The sequence below is a fragment of the Melanostigma gelatinosum genome (assembly GCF_949748355.1).
Source record: "Melanostigma gelatinosum genome assembly, chromosome: 8".
Classification (NCBI taxonomy): Eukaryota; Metazoa; Chordata; class Actinopteri; order Perciformes; family Zoarcidae; genus Melanostigma; species Melanostigma gelatinosum.
The window spans coordinates 14,566,398-14,579,278 of NC_136641.1; the positions used below are offsets into that span (position 1 = coordinate 14,566,398).

Here is a 12,881-nt window from a genome sequence, read left to right on the forward strand (position 1 = left end):
GAGACCATGTTGACTCTGCTAGAAACAATTGTGCCTTTGAGGAAACATTTGGTTGAACTGGAATGACAGCTGACAAACGTCTGTAGAGTTGGAGGACATATACAGACTTTGTTTTCTGTCACTCTCTGCACTCTTTGGCCAGAGGGGGAAGCCAGGTTATCAGAGAAAAAACCCTGGGAAGCTACTCATGTTTGTATTTTAAGTTATACTGATAGCGTTGCTATGCTACAGTTCTGTATGCTAACATACTCTGCCTTCACAGGTGTGTCATTTGTCTACAATGAGAGCTGAATTAGCCCATGTGTGTCTGGGACAGCCACTTGTGGGGGTGGGGGGGGGGCTGATCACACATGGGCTGGCTCAGCAATGGCAGGTGGGAAATGTGACTTCCAGTGTGAAAGCACGGAGTTGGGAAGAAGGTCAGGGTGGGAGGAAGGGTGAGGGGAGGTGGTGTGCAGTGACTGCACTACTGTACTGGTTTTTGTTACCAGTAGGCGTGCAGCTGTAGAAAGCGGCCCTGAGTTGTCGTGTGGCGGTGGGAGCAGGGAGCTCTTCCCGAGGGGGCAGCAGTGAGGTGGAGGCGCCTCTCTTGAATCTTCCTCCTCCTCCTGTTCCTCTCCCTGTTTCTGTGTCTCCTCTTCCTCCAGCTCACCAGCCTATCTCTCTCTCTCTCTCGCTCTCTCTCTCTCTCTCTCTCTCTCTCTCTCTCTCGGTACTCTGCTCTTGTTCTCTTCTTCGCCCCAGGTGTGGCCAGAGAAGGTGCTGGCTGGCTTTGGAGAGGTGAGGGCTGCTGCTGCCCCCTGGTGGCGCCCTGGTCCCTGTGCTCTATGACCTCCTAGTCTGACCCCGGCCGACAGCACAGGCTTCCTGCAGTGGAGCAGGGGGAACATTTCATGAGAGGAAACACGACCAGAAATGAGTTGCAAAAGAGTAAAGCTCACAAGAGTAAGACAGAGAAACACTGTTCTATCTCACCTTTGTCTGTGGTGGTGATCATTCTATCAACTCTTGAGTCTCAGAAAACTAAAGACAACACAAAGAAGGCAGTAAAGTTGTGATTAGTAATGCAGCCAAAACGTCAATTAAAGCAACAGCTGTGTGTTTGTCTTACTTGTTGGCTGGAGTTAGCTGAGGGTGGGGTAATCACACTTTGGTCCAGTAAGGGGTTAACAGGGGCAGAACAGGGGAGATGAGTAGCACGCCAGTAAATGTCCAGGTACTCTGCAAGATGTTCACATGCGTCCTCCAGCTGATTCTCATCCAGGATGACATCAAACATCTCCTAATGAGTCAAAGATAGGAATATGAGAGTTACATCACTCCGTGTACATAAAGGATCACTGTATGCATGTCAGCTCTTTTTGCAAAAATCCTTTTCTGAGCATTTTAGTCATATATTTATCGAGGCAGAGTGGCATACAGGTGGACACTGTGCTAGCTTGTCCCCTGCCATCATCTGGACGTTGAGGTGTTTGCTTTGTGACTTCCCTCGAGATTTGATCAGCCTGTGAAGGACCTGTGAGATGAGAGAGAGACAAAAAGAGTCAAGCCGTTAAAAAAAGACAAAATCCAAGAAGTGAAGGTTATCAAATGCATGGTTCTAATTTAATTTCTCAAAATGTTCTTCTTTTATTTAGTCGTACGAAGCCAGTGCATCGTGGCATAACATCTGAAATCTGAACATAGTCTTCGCTCTTTCAATCTCCTTTTAATGTGGAGAAGATTTCAAAACCATTTTAGTTGTGTGGTCAAAGTGTAACACCACAAAGAATGTGACTTTGAAATATCTTGTTTTGTCTGACCAAAGGTATAAAACCCAAATATATTCAGTTTACAGTGACATAAAACAGAGACAAGCAGCAAATCTGTGTTGGAAAAGTTGGAACCAGCAAATGTTTTGAGTTGCTCGAATTAACAACAAAAAATGAATTATTAAATGTATATGTGTATAATACATATATATATATATATATATATATATATATATATATATATATATATATATATATATATAAATATTTGGGCGGGTGCTCTACTTTAGGCGAGGAGACTTTGACGTAGACAATGATGGGAGCCAGAGATGTTTTGAGGAGCTGTGCCGGGTGATTGATGGTGTCTGCATCCAAGACGACCAGCTGGAGAGACTTGGCCAGTTCAAAGATCCTCTCTATCTCACTCTGGACCTCAGCTGTCAACAAACCAAAGAAAGATGAGGAGTTTTATCAGATCACTTACTTGAGTTGAGTACAAACTTAACTTTAAAGAGAGAGAGGACATATCTATTCTTAGCAGGTATTGATCTTTATTTAGCAACAAAGGATCACAGACAACGTTCTCGCACTCACCCAGACTGGAGCGCGTGTTGGATCTCTCCATTATGGCCTTCTTGTTCAGCACCGAGCGCTTCGCCAGTGATAGATCAGCAGTCACCCGTGTAATAGAGATCCTAAAGAAGCAGCGTCTTATCACATCACGTCCACAACTGTTCCATTTCAAAAGATGAGATGAACTTGCAGACTCTTGCGGCTAAAAATAAATCATCATCACCACGTGTCCTATCGACCATGAAACGTGATAGGCAGAATCCCACGATCAGCTCTGTAGCTCGGTCACAGTGTTACTGTACACTGAGCTGCAGCTGCAGAAGAGCAACACAGACAGACGTACCCACCTGCCATCAAATCTGTGCTTCAGGAAGTCAAACAAGGCTTTCTGCATCATGTCTGTTACCTAGGAAACAGATAAGGACGAGGGGAGAGAAGTTAAGAGAGACTGGTGTTATGAAACACATACCTGTGCACACACAATTAGCCCGACGTTATTACCTATATTTCTCATTCACTTGATTTTGGTAACACTTTAGTTCAAGTCCGCTGATTTAGGATGCAGCCTCCACTTATGTGCCCACAGGAGGAGTCATATAGTCTTTACTTGTATCTGCATACAACCACATTATAGTGTTATAAATCACGTATCAAATGTTTGTATGAGACTTAAGAACACTAAACACTGGCCTAGTGTAAAGTGTCGTCTTGATTGTCGAGTGTTAGGCAGAACTAATATTTGTGATACTCATATTTTGTCATTTTACAAGAAACATCCGGCCAAAACGATTACATACCGGTCGTTAACATGCAGTCACATGAGAACACACACTTTTAAGCACAGTTGGACAGCAAAGACCGTATCAGAGTATCTTTCATCGTTAAAACAATTCCTCGTAAGGGGAAATGAAGTGAGTCAGCACAGATAGAAAGGAGACCAAGTCCTCCTCAGAAATGTGATTTGCTTGTTGTTTCTTCACTCGGATGTTTAATCTTCACTGTACAGGATGATGTATGTGCAGAGTTTGACACTACAGGGCTGTTTTCTCACTTTTACACATGGATGTACCAGTAGGATATGTGACTTAACCGTACAGATAACAACTAGTCTACATGGTCTGGAGCCAGTCATGGTCCATTCGAGATGCGAAGTCCTGCCCCCCACCATGGTACCTTATTTCAAAAAAGAATGTGTACAAGTTACGAGTCTTGCTCACATCTTACGTCATTGCATACATCAGGTAAGATAATCTTACATTTGTGCATTGAGTATGGTGAAGTTTCCTAGCTGGCTAACGGCCGTGTTGGTGAGTGACATTGTAAGAGACAAGAGATGTGATCGGTTTCAGCTCACAGGAAACTAAATGGTCCTACAACAAATCCATTCCTGCAACTTTCTTAACTTGCAAAACTATCTTTTGAATTGGGGTCCCACGGTTGACACTGGAAGGGGAGGGAATTGCCTCTTTACATGTAATTTACTCGGTGTGTTGGGGAAACTACAGCCCCTAATGCTCACACACTGAGAATGAACTCACTGGTGAAGTAAGAGACATCCCTTTTCCAGTAGTTAGACTTTTGAAATTAACAATATTTTCAGATTCATAGAGCCTTGCATTTTTTTTTTTTGTGGAAAAACAATGTTAGATAAGCAGAGCTTATCGTTTTCCATTATATGGGTAAGGGATATCTTGGGATGAGATGGAGAGAAATAGTGTGTGTTTGCATGTGCACTGCGAGGAAGTGAAGTCTATTTTCAAACAATCCTGAAAAATGGATGGCCTTCAGGATAAGGAATGAAGTGTACAGTGGTGTCCATGATGTCACAGAGACATGGAGGAAAGAAAAAGAGAGAGAGAGAGAGAGAGAGAGAGAGAGAGAGAACAATAGTGAGCAACCGAAAATAATACTATGCATAAGAGAGAAAAAGTAGAGAAAAAGAGAATGAGAGTGGAAGAGAAAGGGAGGCATGCTGGCATTCACCACTGGAGCATCCCCAAAGCACATCACCAGAGTGATGCATAAATATTTCACACACACACATAAAGCAAACGGCTTGGCACACAGCCTGCGCAATCATAGAGGAGAGAGCGAGGCAGAGCAAAAATGTCGAAGCACAGAGACATTGTGTTCAATTACACGCATCACATTTCAGCATATTCATCCGCAGAGTCATTAGAAATTGACATTTTCGAAGATGAATCGAGTTTAACTGCGATGTGTTTTCATTTATCTCATCCCATATGTGTTACAGAGAGTTCAGGAGACTATCACAGACAGTAGCTAATGTAAAGGGGCATGCATGCTGTCCTGCATCCCTCGAAATGGATCTAAGATTCCTGTTGTGTGTGCTGTAATTTCATCAGGATGTTACTGTGGTGTTTAGTATCAGTGTTAATGGGATAATGGAGGCGTGAGTGATTCCCCTTAGATCAAACCAGTCAAGTCCATACTGGACCAGACACTACAGTTCAGATTCAACTTGAACAAACAATAATAGGCGCACAAAGAAAAGACTAGCGACTGAGCTATATATGGCTGGTATTAATAGTAATCAAAGTCTATTAAAATAATGGTAAATACCCATCTTAAAAACCACAGCATGAAGTTAAAACTGCTTTTTGGTTTTAATAACAAACGGAAAAGACGACATGCTAGTGGCTCTGTGAGGATGTACTTATTCACAGCAGTGCTTTGAACTAAATGCTAATATCAAAATTGAGGGTGTTTGGTCTTAAACCAAAGTACTAGACAAGTTAAAATCCTGACCTGAGGTTGGCGCTAGAGTAAAAAGGACCATGAATGTGAGGGGACCACTAAAGTCAGTAGGATTTACTTTCACCATGGATGTCTCTACACCATTTCATGTAATTTCATCTATCTGATAGATATTTCAATCTCAACCAAAGTGCAGGGCTGACTGACCCACATTGCCATCCCTTGAGCCATGCTAAAACACAAGACTATAGCCTGAAAGTAATCAATTTAGTGGTATGAAGTGGTCTACGGTAAGAAAATGCCCATTTTTCAGATGTTATTAGCTCCAGATGTGTGGTATTTTTACTTGGTCAGTGACTTACAGCCAGAGATGCACAGTCTATGAATAGTAGCATGAAAAGAGACACTGTGGCTGACAGCAATATGCTCCAATGCAGCTGCTCCAATTCCGACAACATCCTTGTAATTACTCCAAACACGAGACAAGACTTGAATAACCAGAACCAAACGGAAAAGCAGTTTTAAAGGTTGTCTCACCTCATAGCCTTTCAGCGAAGGCCCCACCAACACCACTGGCCGCATGGAAGGGACCACATCATACGGAGGAACATGTTCAGTCTGCACATGCCACAAGCACAGACAGGGTTTGGAGGTGGAATACACATATAACATGTTGAAGTGAATTTACTGTCATAACACATGCATTTTGCTAACAAATAGTAGCTGCTCAGCATGTACAGAGCCATAAAAATGCATCGAGTGTAGCAGTATAATTGATGGTGTTCTTGAATAATTAATAAGGAAGAGGCCCAATGGAAAACATACCTGTTTCTGCTTCTGTTTGGCTTTCAGAATAAACAAAACGATCATTAAACAAGGAGGACAAAAGCTAATAAGTGGTAATAAGTAATTCCTTTAGGAGAAAATATTTCACTTTCAGGAGTAGAAAAGTACAGTTACACTGTGGCCCTTCAAAAAAGTATCCTTCCTTAATTTGCATGTACATTTTGGAGGGAAACTAACAAACTATGTTTCCAAAGTCAAACACACACACATTTCTTCTAAAAGTGAACCTTTTATCCCAGGAGTAGCCCTGTATGTAAATCTGAGCCCGTGAGGCAGAGCAGACAGACGCAGCAGCAGTCTCCTGCAGTCCCACTTACCTGCAGATGGCGGGGTGGACCGCCAGCCTCCAGATGAAGCGTTCCCTCCTTTCCTGTGGAGCAACATAATGCAAAGCTTCATTATGCGAGAATCCCCTCAGGAGGGAAATTTGGAAGAACGACTTCCCAAACAGAGCAACACATGAGCAAGAACTAGTAACGTCAAAACACAAAAAATAAACAAGTTTCAAGGAGTGTGTGAGACAGTTAGCTGGTGAAATTAGGGCAATGCAGAGAGACAGAAAGACAGAAAGACAGATACAAAGTCAAGTAGAGGAGTGATAACAGAGGCCCAATCCCAATCTCCTCGCTCACGTTGTGTGTTTGAAGGCTTTTGTGAAGACATTTTGAGCCCTTTATGACCACTTTCTGTAAGTCTGCATTTCTGTAGACTTTGCCTTTGGGAATTACCCACAATTCATAGCAATGTTGCATTCAACACAGGGTTACCAATGGAGGCCGGAGACGTAAAAAAAAAAAAGGTAAACGAGAACGGCACATTGGGTGTTCATCCTGGCATATTGCATTTACACAGAAACATTAAGGATTAAAGATGATACATTAAAACACATGATAGCAGAGGACTATTACACACCTGGGTTATTCATCAACTATTTCTTTTATTTTGTTGTTGAAGCTGTACTGACAAAAACAAATGAATACATTATTTTAAAATGGCCTGGAGGATGTTCAAATCAGGGAGTGAAAAATATAAAATACATTTTACATTAAATGTTATGATGTTGTCATTGTAACGTGATACGTCGCAGCAAAGTGCTGTTCCATTCATATTCATACCACTTCAAGCCCTTGCAGCCTCTCACACTTCACCATTTAGCAGGTGACGTCAGTTAAGTCCCTGAGGGTTCAGGGCTTAGAGGGGACGTTGGGATTCGGCCAGAGATCAATCAGAGCTGTGTGACCTTCTGACCTTGCTGCTGCTTTCTGCTCTTGTTTGATCCTCATGGCTTCTAGTTTGACCGGGCTCGGGATGAAAGTGATGTCCGCCCCTTCCTTCACCAGTCGACCAATCCACCAATCATTGTTGTATTTCTGCATGAGAGTGAAACACAGCTTTTACGACTCGGGAGTAATGCTGCAACATGTGTCGACATGGATCAAGTTTAGTGACAAAGGTCTTGCATACGACACGCTAATCTTAATGCGGAACGCCTCTCACCTCTTTTATGTGCAGGAAGTCTTTTGATTCAAAGTTAATAGCAGCACCTTGGACTGGACAATCTTCATCAAGGGCCCCACAGTAACTCACATTGGCTTTCACTGCAAATGCTACTGGTTTGGACTGTTAACAGACAAAAAAGTAAAAAATATACAAATTAGATATGACAATAGTATCATTGCCTTTAATCTTTAATCAGAAGATTCATTTTGGTTCTATAGACAAGATAAGTCAATTTTATCTATAAAGCCCAAAATTGCCTCAAGAGTCAGTAGATCTTTATGAATCTAAGACTAAATTGGTCTATGGAGCAACCTCTGAGTTTTCACATGACTCAGCCGTTCAAAAGCGGCTCCTCGGGAACTGAAGGTGAATTTAAAGACGAGCATTGACATTTCTCACCTTGGCTCTCTCTAGCTGCAGCTGAGCCTGGCGCTCGGCTTCACGCCGAGACGCCTCCTGGTCCTCCTCCAGGGACAGGTCGGAATCCGAGGGTCGACTAGTGTAGGAATCGGCTGAACCCTGAAAGAAAGGAGGACGGGAGTGGAGAGAAATAACTGCTGCAGTCCAAGCAGAGAGGAGATAAATCAACCACAACACCGTAGCAGCTGTTTGCTCAGAATTACTCATGTTGTAGTAAATGTAAAAGTATCTCAGATGGAGGTCCTAACAGATACATCTCCCTCTGTGTCTCCCATTACCTTCTCCTTGTTCAACCTGTCTCTGAACCTGCCTGTCCTTTCCTGAAGCCATGTGATCTCACTAGCAATGACAAGTTCCTGCAGCTTTCCAAAGCGGCCGTCTCAGGGGAACGTGAGTGTAAGTACTGCAACAACACCAACAACCAGCACAGTGCTTGTAGTCTATTTATCCACTCAGCCAGGCACACCAAAATGTTGGCAAAGCTCCAGAAAGAAACCTACTAATACACAACTCTGACAAGAGGACTGATAATGCAGGATAATGCTACAAAATCCATCTTTTCATCCATTTTCTGGACTCCAGATTGGTCTGTGTCATCAAAGATGTGGTGTAGGAGTTGTGTCACAACATAAATCAGGTCTAATTTTATGTTTTGAGTAAATTTTGTGTTCTGAATTTGTTTGCGTATGAATGAATCCACATGATGTAATTTACGTCAGAATACAAAAAAAGAAATGTGTTAATTGGCCCAGCCTCAAAGCAGTTTCAGATATAGTCACAGAATTGAAATCCAAAATTTGAAATAGTTTTGCGTGTCACTCAGCACAAAAACAATGAAAATGGAAAGTCAATTTGGATCCTTATTAAGAACGATAATCAGTTGCAGACCAACTGTCTTTCACTCAGTGGACATGTCAGCCAAATATGGGGTTGGAAATATCCATAAATGTTATTCTCTTTGTATACATTTTATGGCGCTGTACTAACATCCTGGGCTCAGGTATATACTGAAATCACTGTTTTCGTCTGGTGTTTAACCCCAGAAGGGCAAAGGGTTTTGACCGCTGTGGCGGTAACAGTTTTTGATGTCATTTTGCAAATAGTGTTCGATTGTCGGTGTAAGCAAATGGACTGCGTTTACGTTGATGCACGGCAAAGCTAAATAAAAGGGCTCTAATTTTACAAAGAAGAGCGTGTCTGTAAATGTTGTATTTAACGCAACGCACATCACTGGTGACGTATTGTAACTTAGGGTTACAACCAGCGTCAACCAGGTCCCTCCTGGAAAAGACACCTCAGTAGCCTCCAGTAGACTGGGCTCCTTTAACAGACATACGATTGTACACTATCGGATTTAAAAAAAAAAATGTTTGGAAAGTTTTTCTTTTCTTTTCCAAAAGAGGCTCAGTTGAACAACTCTTACTCTTCAAGAAAGCAATCATCAAATAACAAAATCTAATTTCTGAACACAAAAGCAGAAGCATGCCTCTATTCTATGGAACACTGTGATGGAAAATAACAAACCCTCAGAACCTGCTGCCGTCTTTAATAAACATGTAAACTTCCCTGCAGATAAAACCCTCACAAGGCTCACCTCACCAGGTCCTACATTTGTCCTCTCGCTCCATCAGCATCCTGCTCTTCCCCGGTGGCTGCAGTCCCAGCAGGGTGCAGGACTGGAAGCCTCCTCACACACCAGACAGGAGCACCCACATAAGATAAATATAGCTCAACAACGTCATCCTTCTCTTACCTTTTTTCCCTACCTGTCTCTTCACTCCTGCCCACCATTTCCATCCCTCTTTTGCTTTATCCCATGCCACAAAAAAAACAACAATTTCTTTGCTGAATCCAGCGCAGAGTTTGTGGATTTCATTTGAATATCAAAGGCTGCCATGAGATGGAGCAGAATCTGAAGAGTCTGCCAGCAGAAGAAACAAAACCTAATTAAAGCACACGTGGAGCTCTGCAGATGAACGGATTAAGAGGATTTATATTCTGAAGGGCAGAGAGTCTCTTTATCGCAAAATATCTATACATCGTCTTCACCTGCTGTACACTGAACACACTTCTATAATGTTGCACATTTAGATTTGATGGGCTAAAGTGAATATTCCTATATGAATAACAAAAAGACCAATAAGAGAAAAATAAAAGCCAGTCCCTTAAACTTCAAGCACAGGAGGGCAAGTCCTTTTCTCTGTGTTACTGTCCAGATCCCAAAATCCTCTGTAAGCGTCACACCGCTTTGCTTACTTTAACTTTGCAGCCATTCCCAACAAGTTCAATTCTCTGATTTTTGCTTTTGACTTTCAATTGCAGATGCAAGGAATCCGATATTAAGGACAACATGTTTACATGTTTGAATCAAGATGTTCTCAAAGCTATCACAGCCTCCACTCCTGACAGCAGTGTAGGCATCACTGTATTGATAACATCACCTGATATGTAAAGACTTTTCTCACCGTAGTGCGTCGCTCCCTCTCACCCCACTACTCACATTACATGCCCCTATTTTAAAAGATGAACTGTCGGCGCTTTTAATACAAAGAGTGACGGAAAAGTCGGTGGTTTAATTTAATGGAGTTGTGAAATGTGTAAAAGATTTGTGAAGTTACAGAATCTCAAGATGACGAGGCCTCTGCTGCTGTTACTCATTCTCTCTTTTCCTGAGAGACTTTCAGCTGTGTGATGAATGCCTGGTATTCTCATATTATAGCTAATAACTATGTAGAATGTCAACTCGTTAGTAAAGCTGACACATGCGTCTGTGCTTTACTGTTTCTCAGTCAGAGTCATGTGAATGTGAAAGCCAAATGTATACATGTTTGTATACCTGTGAGCTTTTTATAATGCTTGTCACTGAAGAGCCAACAGAACTAGATGGAAAACAGATCCTCCTCATCAACAACATACAAATGATAATTGTCATGCTTATTGCAAGCTTTTGAAGGGCTTCACTTTTTCAAAAAAAAAATTGCTATTTGTGTTTCCACACAAAGTATTTCCTTGCGGCGCTACAGTGGACGGATAGTAGTAAAATGAGTTCATAAAAAGACAGGAGATAGGACTTGAACAAAATAACTGTCACAATCCATGACATTCAACAGATGGGCTTCCCAGTGAGGTTCAATGTAAAGCTGTAAAGTAGCCTACAGAGAGTAGGGATAGAGAGACAAACTGTATGTGTGCTGTACTGTAGATGTCCAGAGAAGACGTGAAAGAGGGAGGAAATAGAGAAGTGGAGAAATGCTGGCAAAGTGAGTGAACAGGAATAGACTTCTGCTGAGAGTGAGAGGGGAGGGGGAGAGAAAAACAGAAAGAGGACGTCTCAGAGCAGACAGACAGGGGACTCGTGAATGAAGGGACTGAGTTTGCATGCAGAGTGATTCAACAAAGAGGGGAGCATCAACCGCGTACCTTGTTACAGATGAGTCCTGTAGCGCTCGAGTCGGAGGCAGACATGATTCTGCTGCCAGCGCTCTCTTCTCCCCCATTGCACAGAAAAGGCGGAACCCTCCTCCCCTCAGCCCGTGGTTACAGGGGGGAGAGAGAGAGCGAGGCGCACTCAGCCTAAGTGCTTCACAGCTGACGTTTGCTGCGCTGCCTCAACAGCCATTCCCTATACAAAAGTGATGCCCCGACTGCAGCACCGGTGTGTACATGCTGGCATACTGGTACAGTACAGTGGGTTTCTTCAGCTTCGAGCCAGTATCCGGGCAAGAAAAGGAGCTTTTCTCTGGTTTCATGCATCCTCTCCTCTCCCCTCCCCTCCTCTCCTCTCCTCTCCTCTCCGTCGCCCCACCACGCCACAAATCTCACGTATCCCCTTCCAGCATCACATTAATAGATTCCTTTTATTTCTCTTATGTTCTGCTTTAAGAAAGCCTGGAAACGTGTCATAAAATCAACCAGGCTGGTCTGGTGTTTTCTCTCACGCTGCAGAGTATTAACTTCTAAAGACAACGGAGTCTGTAATTGTCATTCCTCTGCCATCTCTTTCCTTTAAAGGTGACTGCTACAAAAAAGGGTGTGAAGTTAGCCGAGGACCCGGGAGACAGAATGAGAAGAGGACGTGAATGGAGAAATGAAAAGAGGGAGAGGAGAGGAAGGGCTGTGCCCGCCTGCCTGTCTGCCTGCCCTGCACCATCCCCCTGACAGGAAGGTGATGCATGAGCCTACAGAACAGAAATGCAGCGGTGAGTCAGCAAGCAGCCATCTACAGTCCATCAGATGTCTTAATCAGCCAACAGAGAGGTCTCTATTGTAGGAGACAAGAATTGTCGTTCCTGGCAAGCCGGGTTCAGCATGCCTTCTCTCCAGGTTGCCTCAGGCACTGAGGACCCTTTAGCATCCATTATGTTGGCAGCATGCACTCTCTCACCCTCATTCAACTTTGACTGCTTAAGAATTAAGTGCACTCCACCAGGGCTTTCAGCAAAAGAATATCTCAGGGCTATTTTTCTACATGGCTTTTTGAAATTAAAGGGAAGCAAGCACACAAACACATGCACACACGTGTTATTTTAGTCAGAGCAACTAGCATTCTCGGCTGCCTCTGGAGCTGAGAAGATAGGGCGACTATTTTCATCATGTCGTGCATGAAGCAGCCATTGAGTAACAGCTTTTCAACCAGCGGGAGAGGAATGCAAAGATGGAGAGGGAGCGAAAACACAAGAAACAAAAAGAGACTGCCAGAAACAGAAAGAAGGAGGAAACATACCTGAATAGCAAATTAGATTGATGGAGCAAGACAGGGAGAACTTAAACACCGGGACATTGAGTTTTATAAAGCATCATGTCCTGTGTTAGCTGTTTAAGGTCGTTAACTTGTATTAAAGAGAGGGAGACAGAATGATAAAGACAAGGGGAAAAGGTGAAAGAGCGTGAAGAAAACAGAGGTACAACGAAAAAAAAGCAGGGGAGGAAGACAGCCACTACATTAGAACAATAGGACCAGAGATTAACAGAAGCATCTTTTCTTTTTTATTATTTGTTGCTGTTCAGTCGGGCTAAATATAGCTCTCCTCTCCTTCCCCTCCTCACATCACACACTGGGGTTGGCAGTGGGGA

At 43.0% G+C, this 12,881-nt stretch overlaps 1 protein-coding gene across 1 annotated transcript; it reads right to left on the reverse strand.

Annotated features, from left to right (window-relative positions):
• Positions 1-981: 981 nt before the first annotated feature.
• Positions 982-11,273, reverse strand: cacnb3b (calcium channel, voltage-dependent, beta 3b; the record flags this gene model as incomplete). The annotated part of the gene is given in 13 exon segments (XM_079273121.1): positions 982-1,023; positions 1,112-1,282; positions 1,421-1,516; positions 2,037-2,188; positions 2,346-2,446; positions 2,672-2,730; positions 5,580-5,660; positions 6,206-6,258; positions 7,137-7,149; positions 7,151-7,258; positions 7,386-7,508; positions 7,788-7,907; positions 11,229-11,273. Coding segments are annotated over 13 exon segments (1,152 nt in total). The 3' UTR covers positions 982-993.
• Positions 11,274-12,881: the final 1,608 nt, after the last annotated feature.